General features: G+C 48.5%; 1 protein-coding gene and 1 pseudogene across 5 annotated transcripts in view; both read right to left on the bottom strand.

Moving 5' to 3' along the window:
- Nucleotides 1–18,686, bottom strand: part of Myo5b (myosin VB) — a 385,932-nt gene that overhangs the window by 20,524 nt on the left and 346,722 nt on the right. For 3 of the 5 annotated variants that reach the window (XM_013075970.3, XM_087192980.1, XM_087192989.1), the window contains 4 exons: nt 13,805–13,882; nt 10,301–10,499; nt 6,441–6,534; nt 3,968–4,111 (listed from right to left, as the gene is read on the bottom strand). In XM_013075970.3, coding sequence (XP_012931424.1) covers nt 3,968–4,111; nt 6,441–6,534; nt 10,301–10,499; nt 13,805–13,882 — 515 coding nt within the window. The remainder of the gene's footprint in view (nt 1–3,967; nt 4,112–6,440; nt 6,535–10,300; nt 10,500–13,804; nt 13,883–18,686) is intronic. The other 2 variants (XM_087192987.1, XM_087192984.1) reach the window with 1 other exon arrangement.
- On the bottom strand, nt 4–2,910 carry LOC147830088 (protein PROCA1 pseudogene; annotated as a pseudogene).

Here is an 18,686-nt window from a genome sequence, read left to right as displayed (position 1 = left end):
ACAACAGTGACAGCAAGAGTGAGATCTATGAGGTCACTTTGGCTGTCAGAATTCTCACTTCAAATAGAAATGTTTACAGTATTTCCTTGCCGCTTACTGAGAAACAGACTTCTCACAGAAGGTCAGGAGAAAAGGAAAGAAAGTGCACAGAATATGTAAATTCTTTCCCACTTCAACTACCAATAGTTTCAGACATCAGAGAAAAAAATAAAACTTGCTGGGTGTGGTTGTGCACCCCTAATCCCAGTACTCAGGATGCTGAGGTAGGAGGATCACCATGAATTCGAGGCCAGCCTGGGCTACATAGTGAGTTCAAGGCCGGCCTGCATTACAAAGCAAGACCCTGTCTCAAAAAAGAAAAAAAAACCAACCAAGTTCCTAGTTGTTTGACTACAATATTAAAACAGGCTCCTAAAGCCTTATCCTTACAAGATGTAGGAAAAAGGCCCACAAGTTACACACAGATGTGATGGTCCTCAGCCAAGAAGGGCTCCAGTCAGAGGCAGGCTTTAGACAGCAACTGGCTCCCTTACCATGGGCACAGTTGGTTCTCCAACAGCCAGTGTGCAAAGGCAGGCCGCAGGTGAATTTGGCCAAGTGTGTGTTCCCAAAGACAGAACCAGTCTGCCAAGGACTGGGAGCAACCTCTGTCCTATGTAGCCATCGGTTTGGGACTGAATTACCTGACAACACTAGCCCTGTTCCCTGCCAAACGGCCTAGCAGGCCATTGCCACTCTGCCTTTCCCAGCACCTTCCCAGCCAGTCACTTCTTCCAAGTCTTCTCTTCTGCATCCTCCCTGCCTATCTTCTCCCAGGTAGGTCTTCTTAGGTAAAAATGTGAGGGCCTTGTGACTCTCCCCATGACCTGTGCACTCATACTCAGCTCTTTGGCCCTTCCTCACTAAAGCCCCTGAAGAGCCAGGGAGAAACTGTCAGACTGCTTACTAATCCAGAGTATGCTGAGGGAGCCAGCAAACCAGGCTCAAAGTAGGATGGGATGGCAGGAGCTCAGGGAAGTGGGAGGAAAGGCCTGGGGCAAAGGCAAAATGACAGGTGAGAGAGAGGCCCTGGGAATCTCACTGGGGCTCTCACTATACCCTGGCTCTCAGCCTTCACTCTCATTACCTGCCCAAACCAAGCCCCATGAGTCCCTCTAGCTTTGGAATGCAATGACGGGAAGCCATCCATGGTCTACCAGCTGGTAGGCAACATCCTTGAGACTTCTGCTAGGGCTGATCTGGGTTGAGTGGGCCATGCTGCCCTATCTCCATTTGCTACTTGGGTTACAGCATCCCTTCAAATTTACCCATCCAGCTAAGTGATAACTACGGGCCTTAATACTTTGGGTACATGGTTTAACATTTAGGCATTATGTAAATTCAACAAATGGCTGTACTTTGGCCCTTAGCTCTAATTAGAATACCAATAGTATTCATCCAGAAAAAAAATATTTTTTGTAGGCCCAGACTTCTAACCTCTAAGTTCTTACTATGACTAAACAGTCTTTCTTGGGCTTCACAGCTAGATCTTAGCATCTTTAGGGGAGGAGACAGTCATATGGAATTATCCAAGCACAAACGTGAGCAATCTACAATCTGAGAAGAGTGACCCTGAGCGGTAGAAGGTAACAGGGAAAACTCTCATCTCTTGGTAGCTGAGGTAGCAGGTCTGGCACTCCTGAGGACCAAGCTGGGGTGGGAGGCTCTGGAAAGCAGGTCCAAGAGCTGCCTAGTATCCCTGGGGAGGACATTAGGGCCAGGTAGGTCAGCCCTGACACTGTCACATGCCTGGTGAGAAACTGCAGGTGAATGCAGGGACAGTATTGGTCAACCTTGATGAACTTCCATGATGGGGCAATGGGATCCTGACCTAGGCACTCTGCAAGCATGAACTCAGTGAGCATGTGAACTACCTGGTTTCTTGCTATGTAGATTCTGATTCAAGAATTCTATAGCAGAACCTGGAATTTTTCATTTCTAGTATTTTCTGAGAGGATGTTGATGCTGCTGGTCCATGCTGTGAGCAACATATTATTATTATTATTATTATTATTATTTTTCAGCTACAAGCTTGATGCCATTTATTCTTCACCCTGCCCTCAACTGAGATTGGGGTTGGACATGGGGAGCTTTCCTCTTGGTCACCTTCTTGGCTTGTGAAGAGGTCTTTGTCCCATTCTTCTTGGCCTGGGTAGTGCTCTTCTTTCTTTTTCTGGGTGATGACGACTCCACAATATCCTCACTGGAGGGCTCCTCCTGCCTCCTGTTATGGTGACTGTCTTCACTCTCCAGGTCTCCTCGGCTTTCTGAGCTGGACTCTGACATCTGGGCCAACTCTCCTGGGCTTAATGATTGGCTCAAATCTGCAGGCGAAGACTCCGATTTCACTGGACTTTTCTTCAACTTGCTCTTCTTGGCTTTTTTCTTCAGCTTTCCCTTCTCATGTCATTTCCTCCTCTTTGTCTTTCTCATTTTCCTTTTTCTTGTTTACCTCTTGATCACCTTATTGCCCTGGTTCTTCCCTGTGGGGCTCTCAGAGCGCCAGATGGTGATGGGTGCTGAGTCAGGGGCACCAGGGATTGTGCCCTTGCCTGGGTCAGTGGGCGTAACAATGGGTCTCACCTGGGATGGGATGGAAGGCTTGCTTTGTTCTTCCTCATTTAGGTCATCTGTCCCACACTCGTGGGCGATGGGATGATAGATCACTGTCAGAGAGACAGGCGTGTAGCTTTTGCAGCAGCAGCCACACCAGAACTGCTCCACACACTCTTCCTCCGGGAAGAGTGGAAAGCAAGGGTTCTAGATGATGTTGAAGCAGGTTGAGCCCACATCTTGGGAGCAGGTTGAGCTTGAGTCCCAAGAGGTGCTGCTGTTTGCCTTCTCTGAGCATTCCTTCTGCCTGCCACACATGGGACTCTCAGCCTGGCTCCCCCACAATCCCCTAGGGGTTCAGAGAGAGAAGCCAAAGGCACAGTGGGCTTGGCTAGGCCACCAAAAAGACTTCCCCCTTGCTCTTGGAGCACAGTAAGGTTTCCAGGCTGGGGCTGGGCTAGTAGTACCAGGACAAAGCTGGAATCACAGTCACAGTGGCTGATAGCATGCAGATGCAGGTTGTGGTGGCCACAGTCAGAGAAGGGTGGATGATGTGCCCAGAACACTGTTTGTGTTTCCAGCAGCACCCTTCAGACTCCTTGCATTCACCTGACCACTGTGGCATGCCTTCTTGTTGTTGTTGTGGTGGTGTGAGCAACATATTAACCTTGATTTTCGTAATTCTGTACTACTGGTACATTGTCTTCCTCATGTTATTCATGAGAACACTGGTCTTCAGCCGCACAGCCAGGAAGGAAAGAGCTAAGTTTGCAAACAGGCTGTCTAGCTCCAGCCCCATGCTCCTATGTGCTATATCACACAGCGTTTATGAAGGAATTTGAGTCTTTGATCCACTATGTACCTATTGTGTGACCTAGGCAATTTACTGGAATGATCTCAGTTTTGTTTTATAAAATGAGAGTACCATAGTACCTACTTAAAAGGCTGTTGTGAGGGTTGAACAGGACAAGGAGAGGAGGCTAAGGTGGTTGGCAGAGTTTCTGGCAGTAGGACATACCGTAAGGTGCTGTCACCCATACGGACCTTCACCAAGGAAAGGTGCTGTGGCTGCTGCTGGGGAGAAGTGAGTGGCAGCTGGGGCCACGCTGGTAGCTCCCCCACCCTTGCCCACCACAGGCAGAACAGATACCTCCCTTTCTTGAGCTTATACGAGCCTCCAAATGGGTGGAATTTTTTACCTGGAAAAGCAGTGGGTTGTTTTTAGGAGCAGCTGGAACAGTGGGTGTGAGGTAGAGAAGAGAAGTGAGCAGGGCTGTGTGAGAGCTGGGATTGAGGTGGACTGTACTGTGGACAGAAATGGGAGTGGGGAGGCCGTGTGAGGGCTGGTGTGTGGGGTGCCGTGGTAGGTCCTGACCTGTCACCAGGTTCCTGATGAGGAGGGTCTCGTCCTCCTTGTGGTACTCCAGCATGCCCTGGAAGTCCTTCTCTTTCCGCTGGACCGTGACCTGCCTGGTGAGCTCATGGTGCCTCCGATCACTCTGGGCCAACGCCTGGGCAGCTGAATGGGAGAGAGAGGACAGGATACATGAATGAGGACTGTAACAATTTATATCTCGGTGTCCCTCTAAAGCCTCATGTGCTCCTAGGTGGGGCTTTTGGGAAGTGACTGGATCATAGGGGTGTGATACTCATCAGTGGGCCCATGAATGAGTTCATAGCTAATTGTAATTTGGGAGGTAAAGCCTGGTCAGAGGAAGTGGGTCATTGAGAGCGTGGCCTGTGGGGAGGGCTGGGACTGGTGGGCAGAGGCTTGGACCTAGGTCTGGGAGTCAGCACTCTGGTCCCTGAGCTCCCATACTCTATGTGATCTGTAACACCAGCCTGTACCACAACCTCAATGTGGCCTTAAGATTCAGCAGTTGATTCTGTGTCCACTTCAGACAAGGAGAGGAGAAAACCTTTGAAATGGCAATGGGTAGGTTTTGGAGCAGAGAAAACTTGTGAAGGGTATGAAAGAGCAGGATGTTCAACCCATTCTGTTGGCAGCTGCTTCTTCTTCCCTATTAAGCTGTAGGAAAATGGGGTGGCATCTTTCTGGGAGGATGTTGTAGCACTGGCCAGACCTGCTCTGCTTGGCTCCCTTGAGTGGCCAGAGAGCAGACATCATAACACAGCTGTAGCGCAACTGCAGGGGTACAAGACCAAGGACACTGCCTATGGCTACGGGCAGGGAAGCAGAATGGTGCCTAGGGTGCAGAAAGACACTGTCCCCGACATCCAAAGGGAGAGTCAGGTTTGGAAACCTGTTAAATGCAGTCCATGTGACTACAGAAGTAATTATTTAGGAGGAGCTTTGGTGGTACAGTTGGGGATTATAAAGCCTTGGTCAACCCTTACTCAAGCCTTCCTTCAGTCTGACCCCAGAGGGAAGGGTGGGAGACACCCACAGATTTAACCTCTGGGCACACCTGGTTTCTACTGCACACAGGGTACTGTTCTAAGCACTGGAGCAGACACAGTGGAGTCCCCAACCTTGTCCCTGGCCTGTCTAGACATGGAGATGCATCTGTATCTTCAGGTGGAAACACACTGTACAATGCAGCTTGGCCAGGAGCCAGGCCAGGAGTGTGCACCATGGGTGCTGATGGCAGCTGAAGCTGGAAAGTCTCAAAGGAGCAGGCAGAATGAAGGATGGGCATGATTCAACTACCAGGCAGAAAGTGGCTGGTGCATCAATCTACCAGATCCCACTTCACACAAGCTCCTGAATGGGAGAGAAACAGGCAGGCTCTGTGCGTGTGTGCAGGGGCAGTGTGGAGAGGAGCACCAAAGGTCAGCTTGGTTTTGACTTTGCAGGCAAAGTGGGGAGGGGATGGAGGACAGACAGTGCTGTGGCCAGAGGCAGGGCCTGGGAAGCTACTAAGTCATCAGGGGACAAGGGACAGGAATGGTTACAGGAAGAGGAGGGGCAGACACAGGAGGAAAAGGAATGATAGGTTTTCAGAACTAAGCCAAAGGGAAAAGCTAAAAGCCAAGAAACTAGGAGAATGAGAACAAGCAGAAAACAAGAAATCCAAATAATGGAGGGGTTCCATGGGCAGGAATGGGGCGGGACCACCAGCTAGAAGAAACCACATCTGCCTGTATGTGAGCACGTGCATGGACATCCCTGGCCTCCTAGAGCCCCTGATCTACAGCAGCAGGTGGGTGTAAGCTGGTGATTAAACAAAATAACATCTGTGATCAGGACTGTGCCAACAGGTTGTAGTGTCGGGACAGCATATGACAGGAGCCCTGGGGTGATGGCTCTTGAAGGTGAAGGATGAGAGGGATATCGGGAGTGAGGGGCCACACAGGGTTCCACACAGAGTGGCATGTGCTTAAAGACTGGCATGCTTAGATGTGCAGCAGGGGGTCAGAGTAGAGGCGATTCTCAGTGCTTTGGAAGCATCACTTAGATAACTTTCTAAACTGGACTACAGACTAGAAGTTTAAACTTAACACTCCATGGCATGGGGTGAGGCCCCTGGAGATGGGGGGTCTTTGTGTTACACAGCATTCTTCTTTTACCCCAGAAAGTACTGTGAGTCCTTTGAAGGAAGGAACTACTAGGTCATTCTCTGTGCCCCATTTCTCTCACCCCACAGATCTTTGGCTCAGAGTAAGCACCAAAAACCTGCTTAATTCACATTTTCCACTGGGACTCTGACAATGGAGAATATGTAAGCTCATGGGGTCTGAATTCTTCTATTGCACGGCTAGAGCAGGCACAGCCACTGGAAAGATGGCAAAGTGGACAGTGTGCCAAAGGGTAGCAGCTCTGCCCTGCAGCAGTAGCGGTATGCATCTTTGCCTCACGAAACACAATATACTCATACACACTATACCTTCTAGGTCCTGGACTTTCTTCATGTAAATCTTCAGTTGTTTTTTGAGCTTTCTCTCATTCTTCTCCAGCTTCTCGACCAATTCTTTAAGGTCCTGAAAAGTAGAAGGAAGCAGAGTTAAAACAGACTTGAGAACTACCCTGGATGGAAGGTAGAGTACTTGCTAGGAGCAAAGGAACCAGAGTGGCTTGCAGGAAGCTGTCCAAGGGGCCCAGCCAGTGTCCCAGCTAGAAGTGCTGCCCCTACGCAGGCTCCGGCTCCTTGCAGTGCAGTCCCGGAAGCAGGCAAGCCCAGGAAACAGGCATGAGTCAGAACTCATTATCTCAACAATCACAGGGCAAACTCTTCCTGGTTCTGGCACCTTGTGGAATCCCAGGGCTCCCCAAGCCAAGTTTCCTCAGGTTGCTATGGCACTCTCCAGGAGACACTCAGCCTGGGTATCCTGGGGCAGGGTGGGCAGTGCCCTGGGAAGTAATGGACAGATGGAGGTGTAGGAATGTGGGCACAGGGGGAATTGGCTGGAAGGGCCAGTGAGATGACCTGGGGCCCTGAAGCCAAACAGGGTAGCAGCTGTGGCCCCAATCCCTAGCAACTGCTGCCATTGGAAACAAGTCAGCCCCCTGGGGCGCGGAACAGCAAGCAATTGAGGGAAGGATTTTGCTGCCACTGATGTCACCCTGATCCAGCTAAGCAGTGGCATTCTGTGGCAGGGGAGGTAGAGAGAAAGAACCTGTTCTGTCACTTTAATAGTACAGCCTCAGTGATTCAAGTGATCGGAAAGACAAAAGTAAACATGCTCTCTTAGAACCTCTAAAGGTGTCTTAGATGACAATTTTTTGAGGCTGGTCCATAGCCAAAAGTTCAATCCCAGTGCTGTGGCCAATGAAGACAATAAGGTCTAGTCATGGACACTGTAATGACTTCATTTATTTACCTTGATAAAAAGTAAAATTAGGAAGAAAAACATTCTCAGATTGAGACATAACTGAAAACTGAAAAATGACAGAAAAAGAATAGAGTAAACCTAGGTCGGGGCTCTACGAGTGGACTCTACAAAGAGTTGGTACAAAGGACCTAGGTGTCTTGAGAAATGCCAGCAAGTGGGCAGCGGTGAAGTCCAACTCCATCTCATCCCCAGACACCCTTCTCGAGCTGCGCCGAAAGCATTTTAATGTCCCCGCAGCTGATTTGACTTTGCTGCACTGCTACTGCCACCCACACTTCATGCTCACATAACCTTTTCCACATCCAATCACGTGTAATCCTCAACGATGGCCCTGACTCTAGCAGTGCATGCATTGGTGCTTGGAGGCAAGTGACTCAGCTGATCCAGTACATGAGGAACTCAGGCTGCGCAGGCTGAGCCTGGCCAGGTCCCTGGTACTGCAACAGCCAACTGGTCCCCATGCTCACCACTCTACTCACAACTAACAAATCTAGAAAATGTGCTCGGGTCTTTCCCAACATTGTTTAAAAAACACTCTGGAAGGATAGACAATAAATACTCCAATACATACGTGCAACTGATTAAACACCAAACACTTCAATAAGGAAAGATGAATTCAGCAGCTGGGCATAAAGCTCTGGTGTGTAAGCCAGCTTCTTGAAGAAGCCCAGGAAGGGGGAGTTTGGAGCCATGGCACTGCTGGTGGCTTTGTACTGGTGAACTCCTATATCTTGCTTGTTAGCTCTTTAGGCCAATACCCCTCCTCCCAAATATCATAAGGTCATATCTTTTAATGTGCTGAGCAAGATTATATAAAGTCATGCCTCCCAAACTTGCTGTGAGTTGGAACCACCTACATCTTCAAAGTTTGACACCAACAAACTTAGGATAAACAAAAGGTAACAGAGTGCTGGCAAACTTGTGAAGCTACTGAGGTGCAAAGTCAGAGGCTAAAATTAACAAACTTACAGGACAGAGTTCAACCCAAGAGAAACGATGGCACTGAAAGATGAATATGACTGAAGGTATCTCTAAACTTTTCAAGTTGCTACCTGGAGAGACAATCACATCCTCCCTTCTACACACCCCTCTAAGAGCGTCAGTGATCTCATGACCACACTAGCCAGAAGCAATTTCCCCTAAATTACTGTACACGTGACCCCTCAAGTTCCCTGGTATACTGTGTTGTGTTTAACTGTGCACACATGTCCTCCTCCCTGATGGATGTATGTGCTCTGCTGGCCAGCACACGGAAGGCACCAAGATTTGCTGAGCAGAAAACATAAACCAAACTACTCCTGGAACTTGCTGGGGCTGGCTTTGCTTATGAGTCCCAGCCTCAGCCTGGGTCAAGGAAGATCCCTGTCTATCTTCATCCTCACCCTCGCCTGCCCAGCAGTGATGGCAAACCTTTTAGCGCTTTCAGTGATACAAACAGCTCGCTGTAGCACATGTGCCATAGGTTTACTCACACTGCCCTAGGGCTCACTACTCTGGCAGAGGGGCCCATAGTACTGTCTTCTTTTGCTCCATTGGTCTCATAAGGTGGGACTATCCACTTTTTCCATTCACTGACTCTCCTATGCTGTTCTTGTGAGTGAATATAGTGCCTGCATGGTACACACTCCTCCTTGCTAGGTAGGGTCATCCACCAACCAGATTGTTGGTCAATGGCCCTCCAGGCAGCATGGGCTGGCAAACACATTTTCCAGGCTGCCACCTTTCCCTGGCAGACACTGGCCTAATGATCTAATACGCATGTTTCTTTCCATAAAGCCACCTGTTTACATTCATATGAGCAACAGACAGTGATGTGAAAATGGAAAATGGGAAAAAAGGAAGGAAGGGTCATATGTATACAAGTTTACTTGGAAAGCTGCTGGTCCAGGGACCACCCCACTCTTCTTGGGATCAATAAACTCCAGCTTGCCTGGTTACAAGGAGAAATGGCAGCCTGGACTCCCAGGCTGGATGCATTGCTGGTGTGTGGCCTGTTGCTCAGGTTTGGGGCACCTGCTGCTGTTTCCCCATAGGCACACTCACTCCAGAAGGCAAGTGGCTCTCTCATGTCATCCCACCCCTGCCCCGTACTCCTGTCCTGGTATCTTTTTGTCCATACCCTTCATCTCCCTCCTGCTTCATGCCAAACTACACAGCACATCCCCTTCATGCCTTACTTCCTCTCTAGAACCTTCCCTCAAATCGATTTTCTTTTTGTAATATTTGTTGTTAATCTCACGTAGAATCATGTTTTAAAAAACACCATCTCCTTTTTTTTAAATATGCCTTACATTTACGACCTGTAAGCTCTCATGGGACAGAGACTTACTTTCCGTTTGTCTGGCATCTTCCAGGGTTCCTTTGGTGACTGCCTGCAAGCTGGCCATCAATAAGTCCTCCTACTGGGAGATGGGGTCTATTCCCCATGACACCTGGCCTAAGGTAATCTGTCTTGGTCAATAGCATGTGGGGCAGTAACACTGTGGTAGTTCTGGAACCAGGCCTTAAAAGGCCCATGGCTCCTGCTTCATCCTCTTGGAAGATAGCAGCTCAGGCTAGACCAATGAATGGGACAGCAGGTGGAGACAGAGGCCACTTGGAAGGAGAATGGAGATCTCAGACATGGGAATGAGGCTATTTTGGATCTTTTGGCCCCAGTCAGTGTCAAGTGGAACAGAGACATGATGTTCCCACTGAGATCTGTGAGACTTCCTGATCTATACTACTTTAAGCCACTAAGTCCTAAAAGGTGTTTCAGTTATCTCTCATTGGTCAACTGGGGATTTCTAGAATCTTTGTTCCTACTAGACAGCCAAGGACACAAACCCTCCTGTGTGGGTAAAATCTACCCCAATGCTAATTTCTTACAGCACATGCTTAACAGAGCTGCAACCCACGAAGAATAGCTACTCACCAGGTTCTCATTGGTCAGCCGGGATATCTCCTGCTGGACACCAAATTCCACCTGGGCCTCTGGGGAGAGCAGCAGTGTCTGGCAGAAGGTCTGTTGCTGTTTGTCCATTTCCTCTTTCAGAGCCTCCACCTGGGCCTTGAGACTTTCCACCTCCTCCTCGTGTTCTAGGCTCTGGGCCTGCAGCTGTGCTTCCAGCAGCCTGCAGCCAGAAAAAGAGGACAGGTGATCACGTGGATTGGGATGGCTCCCCCAACTGAGGACCACAGACAGAAACACAATAGGGGAGTGGCCAAGCACACAGCAGCAACTGGGTATCACCAGTGGGGGTTGATGGAGGGAGACAGACACTGTGGAGCTCATCAGGCAAGCAGGCCAACCTGTCCTCTCAGATGATGGGAAACCAAGGCCAAAGGCATTCCTGGATGTAGGCCTTTTTCTTGACTTGTTCCTCATTCTATGAGCTTAATCTCTTGCTCTGGGACTGAGACACTATCTCCAAATCAAAATGTCAGGGCTGGGGATTTAGCTCAGTGGTTCTGCTGCCTGCCTCGCAAGCACAAAGACCTGAGTTTGATCCCCGGTACCAAAAACAAAACAAAACAAAATACCACGACAAGTAAACTTCTTATAGCTTCTTTTAATGTGTTTTTTTTTTTGGTACCGGGGATCAAACTCTGGTCCTTGCGCTTGCGCAGCAGGCAGCGAAACCGCCGAGCTAAATCCCCGGCCCTGATAGCTTCTTTTAAATTCAAGGATTCATTTGAACTGCCCCATAGTTCACAAGAATTATTAAGACAAAACTCCAATAAGCTAAGCTAAATATATTATTTTCTGTATAGATTTCCTACACATTTTAGAAAGGAAAGGGGCCTATACTTTGCTTTTCTATTTGACTTCACCATTACTACCTTTACTTTATCCTACATAAGCAACTTTTATGACATTTTCCATCGAACCCAAAATAACTTGTAGCTAGGTGTGGTGGAACACATCTGTAATCCCAGCACTCAGGGAGGCTGAGGCAGGAGAATTGCAAGTTTGAGCCCAGCCTGGGCAACTTAGAAAGATCCTGTCTCAGGAAAAAAAAAAAAAAAGAGGTATGGAGATGTAGCTCATTGTGAAGCATTATGAAGGCAATAGGTTTAATCACTAGTACTAAAAAAACCCCAGCTAGGGCCGGGGATCTAGCTCAGTGGTTCCAGCACCTACCTCGCAAGTGCAAGGTCCCAAGTTTGATCCCCGGTACCAAAAAAAAAACCCCAACTTATATCATGGATTGGGGAGAAGGCTTAGAGACTAAGTCTAAAAGGCCAAAGGCCAGGGCTCCCACACTTTGGGGAGGCTCAGCACAAAGCTCAGCAGAAGCCTCATTTATGGGAGCTGAATTACCATGGCAACACTGCTGTCTTTTGGGGGTAACAAGCCCAGCATTCGGATTTAGTCAACTTCATATGAAAGAAAGGTAGGGGAGGCTGGATGAAAGGGACTATAAAAAGCTTCCCCAATCTGGTCTGCATGGGGCAACACGTCCAAGCCCTTTCCTGAGATACAGTAAAGACTCTGATCAGAGCTAGGCATAGAGCTAAGAAGCGGGCACTGCTCAGGGGACAGCTGTTAGAGCCCCTGGCTGCTCCACAGCAGAACTGAGTACAATCTGGCTCCCAAGGCCTTCTCAACAAAGTGACACAATGAATGAGGATATGATCAAGGACTCACCTGTTCAGCACAGGTCTATTATCAATGGAAAATAATAATATCAATATTGGCTATAATACACTAAAAGTAATCACCAGTGTGTTGTAAGTTTAACAAGGGCAGGAGCACCTGGGTTCTAGGTGTGCTGTCCAGGGATGCACTTCATGACCTATCCTGTGTGTTCCCTGTTCGTGACTGCATTACTCTCTAAGTAGGCTTGGGGCAAGGACTTGGTGTAAGCCCTGTCCAAGCATCAGGCTAACCCCCTCAATGTGAAAAGGAGAAAGATAAGGCTGAGAGAGGCTCCAGGCCACAGCCAGGGCAAGGCTGTTTTAATAAACCAGGTCTGATGCACAAGCCTGTATGCTATTTTATTAACACATTCATTTACTCATTACACTACACCTGATTTGCTGTCAGAGTGGCATAAGGAATGATCTATTTTGGCACAGGGGTCCCTCTTCCAATAAAACAAATTTCTGAGTGGGCAATAATGTGATCTTTTTGAATAACCACCACCTTAGTAATGTAAGTAGCAGGTATGTAATGTTTACACTGCTTGCCACATGCCAGGTATGCGCAAAGAGCTTTACCTTCATTAATCACTTTCCTTATAATGACTCGGTGCAGCAGGTCACGTTCTGATTCACTGCCTTCCTGTGAGGAACCATCCTAATGTCAGCTTCCTCATAGGATATGGGGCCACAAAGGAACCAGAGAAAGCCTGAAGAGCCAGGAGACACGATACCTCCTTGTTGCTAGGACAGAACCTCTACCACATTATCAGTGGCAGGAGGAAGAGGGCCACCTGAGAGGTGAGTATCAGGGAAGGGTGCCAGCTCCTGCCCCAGCTCTGATACTACCTTGCTGAGGGAGACAGTGATGGCACTCATGTTATCTCTCTGAGCCTGTTTCCTCTTCTGGGAAACAAACCGAAATAGCATCACCCCATCTCTTCAGTCAGCATGTTTTTTTTTTGGTACCGGGGATCAAACTTGGGTCCTTGTGCTTGCGAGGCAGGTGGCGAAACCACTGAGCTAAATCCCCGGCCCACCCCATCTCTTATTGAGAAGCTCAAAAAAGCTATGGCACAGCCCCTAAAAGTCACATACTAGCAACAAACATGGAGGCCATCGTGTTGTGTTCTTTCAATCACTTCTGAAGGCTAACAAGTAACAGTTCAGACTCTGGTATCAAATGCTAGACATTCCACTTAACCAGCAAGTCCCTGAAACCCCCCAAATGCAGTGCTCTTCCCCATAAGGGTGTGTGAAGGTCAGACACACGGTAAATGTATAGCTCTTGGCTTTGTCAGCTCTGGGGACCCTTGACACAAGGACCAGCTTGTGTGCTGATGGTAGGCTCCAATGAGCCCTGCATTTGGAGCACAGCTGACAGCCATGTCAGGCTCATGGTTTTGGCTGATCCTACAGAAGGTGGAAGCGGCACAGGCCTGGGAGCCCCCAGAGGTAAATCTTTTCAGTATTGCTTTTAACAGCTGTGTGCCTGTCATGATGCAAGCTCCCCGTCTTCTCTATTTCATCATCTGGAGAATCAGGGAGTTGGATCATGTGGCTTCTAAGGTTCAACTGGGCTACCCAGTGCTATCTCCTTGACCCAGAAAGGCAGCCTCCCCTAGGCCATCCACACAGCCTCAGCACAAATTGACAGGCAGCTCCAGGGACTACAGCCAGCAGCCCATGTTAACTGTGCCCTGTGCCCTTGCACCCATCTGGCCAAAACACAAGGAGCACAGACGTGAGCAGCACACAGAAGAAGCAGACACAGGGAGACAGGAGTGAATTTGACCTGGCAACTTGCTTTAGGCCTTGGTAGGCCAAGCCGAGTTCTCCATCTTCATTCAAATATCCCCAATCCTCAGTCTGGCTAGAAATAAAGGATAGAAAAACAGGGTATCCAGTACAGAGGAGAGAGACAGGCAGGCAGAGAGCCTAGAAATATGAAGTGATTCTAGCAAAGGTCTGGAAACCAGAAAAAGGCAAGGAAGAACTCCCTTCACCCATCTTCCTCTCTAGCTCCCACATTTTGGGTGCCTGCAGATGGCACCTCTTCCAACTTTCCCAGATTTCAGTCTGTCTGGGAAGCAGGTCCATGTGGCCTCATCTGAGGCCCACTAATCATCACAGATGGGGGCACATGATGTCAGGGAGAGAACAAAGGGCTGCACCTTCTCCGATCACTATGTAAAGAGGATGGACGCAGCAGCACTTCCATGTCTCATACCCAGCATGCTGCCTTCTGAAGAGGAAAGACTGCAAACAGGGCTGGGAAGAGAGAAACCAGTGAGTGCACAGAGAGCTACAGGTGGTGAGCAGGCTCTCACTGTGAGGGAGGACACTGTACTGCCACAAAGCAGCAGGTGACGCACGTGGGGGACATCGGCCTCAGTGAGGATGAGGAAGGAGTGCACATTTTGCCAGCTTTTCAGTGTACTTCTTTCTGTCATGCCTTAAGGGCACAAAGGCATTAACTAACCTTAACCCTAGCTCTCCCTTATAGAATCTTGGGTAAAGAAATAGCCTAACAAGTTCATATGTTGAGAACTGAATGATCTGTCCTCCTGACTGGCAGTCGGTACATTCTCCAGTTTACTAACTTGGGAAAGCAGGTTACCAGGGACCTTTCTACCTGCACACTGCTGCTGTCTTCAGGGAGTGCAGGTCTGTCAAATGCGAGCAAAGGCAGCTCCAGGAGGGCAGGCTTGTCAAATGCTCCTCCCCATAAACTTCCCCACTTCACACACACCTGGGCACATGAAGACCCTTAAAGGCCAGCAGGACTGGGTGGAGGACAGGGAAGGTACTACTGTCCCCACCAGGACTCTGCCCATGAATAATGAAGCAGGAACTGCAACCATGCTGCCTGAGGGATGATCAGTGACCTTTTGCTAACTCCCAGGTGGCAAACTATTCATCCTCAGGAAGGTTTTTGGCCCAGGTGAGCTGCTATCTTGCCCCACTAGCTTTTGTGTGATGTCCAGGGAGTGAAACTACCCACTAGGGGTCCCCCCCAAGGCAAGCTTTAAGGAAGTGGTACTCAGAACTTGAGGTGCTCATTACGAGCTGCTTCTTGCGCAGAGCTAGTCATATCCACACCAGGCTTTCTCTGAGGGTCTGAAGGAATAAGACAGATGGCAGAAAGGACACTTCTGGGGTCTCACTATGGCTCCTGTTCCCTGGCCAGCCCCTTACTGTTAAGATTGAACACTGAGGGGGCCTATTGTCAACAAGGTCATCTTGGACACCCCTCCTACCCAGGACTTTTGCCTTGCAAATGCTTAGAGCTCCCCCAGATGTTGCCTTTGGTAATAGTCCACCTTTCCTGCTCATGGTTAGCACTTAGCTGTTCTCTGTGTTTCACCTGTCCCAGAAAATCTAAAAGTGACCTGAGGCTGTGTTAAGAGGGAGCACCTTCCCTCTCAGGTGTTAATGACTGGATTTAGCAAGGGCCCTGTTTGAAGTAGTACTTTAACCCAAAGGAGAGCCCTGAAGGGCAAGCACCAGGGCAGAAAGGGATGAACGCAGGGATTCTCTAACTCCAGCCTTCTCCTTTCACAGTGCTCTGAAGCTCCCCTGGCCTGTGGCTAGCAGGCCCTTCAGAGCCTCTAAGGGGCTGCTGGGTCTCTGAGAGTCATCTCACTTCTATATTTCCCATCATCACAACCACACTCTAGGGTAGCACATGTGTGATGCTGAGATACACCTTGAGTAAGTTAGTAATATTCCCCTCATTACCAACTTCATAAGAACTCAGATTTCTGAATACTAGAATGTGGCAGGTATTGTGGACAGAGATAAAAGGGAGAACTGTACAGCCCAGGCACCCTACATTGTTCAGGAAATCAGGCACACAAGGAGACAAAAACCCTGAAAACCAACTTAGCAGAGGCCTTTGCTGCTAGATGAAAGGAAATCAAATCCCCAGAGGTGGCTTGCCCCATCTCACACCCAGGCCTTTTAGAGATGGAAGCCAGAGAGGAAGCAGCAACTGCTGGTAGGAGAAGGAAAGTCCCACACAGGTCACAGGAATTTTAAAAAATTGTCTGATGTCAATTAATAAACCAACAAATATTCATGGAGAACCTCCTGTGCATAGCCACTGTGCTGAGCCCTGTTCCCAAGAGGCCATACACATGAATGAATAAGCAGTAAGCAGTCTCTGACCACAGGAGGCAGCCAGGTGCAGCGTGTGGAACACAAGCCTCTCCAAGCAACTCCTAGCTCTGGCTCTATCAAGCCTTGGCCTGGGCTTATCACCTGCGCTTCCTGGACCTGTTTTTTCATGTGAGGTCAAAATGGTCAGCTGGATGATAACAAAAGTCTTTCTACATTTTAAATTATTAGCTATAAAGGTCATGCATCAAATATTTACTTTCCCTGTCCCCACAGGGGAAAAATAGGATCCAACAACTAGCCCTGTGCCATGGCTAAGGAATTGCTTCTCTGCAGACAGAAAGAGACATGGCTCCAGCTTTCTCAGAGATGGTCAGGTTCTTGCTTCTAGAAAGACCCAATGTGCCTCAGGTGCTTGTATTTCTTTAGTTCACATGTGGGCTTCCTCTTTAGCAGCCCAGGATATTCGCCGTGAATCTCTGAGAAGTAAGAGAGGGTACGCCAAACACCAGGAACACAGAAGCCTCTCAGGCAACAGGCCTAGCCATATAAGATGGAGAATTTGTGGACAGCTATGGTTTATGGACTGAGGTATAGCAGACTGCAGCTGTGCTCCTGATTCAGTTCGATGTGAGAAATGCTGCAGAGACAAAATCTCAGTTTCTGGGCGGTTAAAGGGATGCCTCTTGAGGAGGGAGCTGGCAAAATCAGGCTCTTTTCTCACCTCCTCTGCACCTCTGAGCAACATGTCCCGCAGATGAGCTCATGGCTGGATGAGCCAGTCAACTCCAAGCACATCTCAAGGAGACTACACACACTATTTGCCTTGGCAAATATGATCTACACTGACAGAGGGGTGTGTGTGTGTGCATGCGCATGTGTGTAGCTCCAGATGTACCCACCTCAGCTTAGGTGGCAACAACAAAGCTATTCTTGGTGCCTCCTGTTGTTTCCTAAGACTGCCAGTGGAAAGGGGTGGTGAGGAGGGTTCCTGGGACCCGAGGAAAGGTCCTGTACAGCACCATCAAACTCATTTTGGAGTTCTACAGCCTTGGCAGGGCTTGGAAGAAAGTGGCCAGGAGTCAAAGGAGATCTATCTTGGAGCCAGACCTGAGTCCGACCACCTTCATGCCTAACTTAGCTCTCTGACTTTGAGGTAAGGCTGGTCTGAGAGCAGCAGCAACTTCTCTCCGAACACAGACAGCCCAGAGAAGACTAAAGATTTCCAAAACCCAGCCCCCTCTTTCTCTTAGCATTCTTGCTAAGAAAACAGTCATATTGATGCTGGTTCTTCTTAGTTCTGGAGCTAGAAGCATGAGAAAGCTAATGGAAACAGAAGAGCTATCTATGATTGCTTCTCCCCCCAATCCAGGGGAAAGACCCAGTTGTAAAGACCAGAACAGAACTTTACAAACTACGAGAATCAGCAAGAGAAACTTGGGGAATGTGGCTGTTTAGCAGGACTGTGATTGGGGTAGAAATATCTGTGCCTGGAATCAGTGGCTGGCGAGTGTGTGACTGAAGACATGGTACCATGCATAACTCGACCCCATCTCACTGTGGTGGGTGCCCTTGCTGGCTGGGCTCCTCAGAACCACTGTGGGGCCCTCCCAGCCAGCCTGCTGGAGTGCCCTCTTGATTCAGTTACAAAATATAATTACAAAATTTTCTCAAGGCTGAGTCTGAAACCAAATTGGAAGAGATAACCCCAATATAGTCACTTCTAACAGCACTTGGTGAGGCAGGCACTGGGCACTTGGGTCCTCAGGTCTCCTCCTTCCCATGACAGCAGCTCTTTTCTGTTCTTAACTCAGGTTCATAGGCTATTAGCCAACTATTTATTGTATGCTAGGCTTGCTGGGAATGGAGTTATTTTCAGATATAATAAAGCTGTTTTTATTTTATCACCATCATCATTATTACCATAAAGATAACACCTCCAGGATATTAATTGGCCTCTGGGAAAATATAGTCTGGGACTGATCTCTGACACCATGGGGATAAAGAGAAAGGGGGCTGATAACAGTGAGTTTTGAAGAAGAGAAAGATAAGCCAAGCACAGGCTGCTGGTTTCTTTCTACTTTAATATCACCTATTTATTTTTCTTATTCATCTCATTCCTTATCTTCAACTCAAGATAATTTAAAAAGATTAAATCTTCACTCCAGTTTTACCAGTGAGGGAGTCACCTTCATTCCTTCTCTCCATCCTTTAGGGAAAGAATTACCTCTCTTGAAATACATTTCATTTCTTCCTAGGGTGCCTTCTGACTATCTACTTTCACATTACCAAATGCTCACAGCCTAGGAGGCATGATTACTGGGTTCTACCTGGACTCAGTAACAGGCCAGTTGTGTGCCTGAGCTGCTCAACTCTCTGGGCCTCAGTTTCCTCATCTGTAGAAAGAGGGACTCCACTAGAAGATCAGGGACTCAAAGCTCTAAGGCCTTAGTAACGCTGTATTACTGAAGAAACTTCAGGTTGTACTTACAGTGCCACCTACTGACATTTTCTGGAAGTGCTTCCTGTTTTCAGCAATTCTGAACAAATGTTCAGTG

Source organism: Heterocephalus glaber, unplaced genomic scaffold, assembly GCF_053883595.1.
Source record: "Heterocephalus glaber isolate CG9 unplaced genomic scaffold, H.glaber_assembly_v1.0 deba00000331, whole genome shotgun sequence".
In the NCBI taxonomy this organism is placed as follows: domain Eukaryota; kingdom Metazoa; phylum Chordata; class Mammalia; order Rodentia; family Bathyergidae; genus Heterocephalus; species Heterocephalus glaber.
The sequence above is the reverse complement of the archived record's forward strand: the minus strand, read 5'-3'. Positions and strand labels throughout refer to the sequence as shown.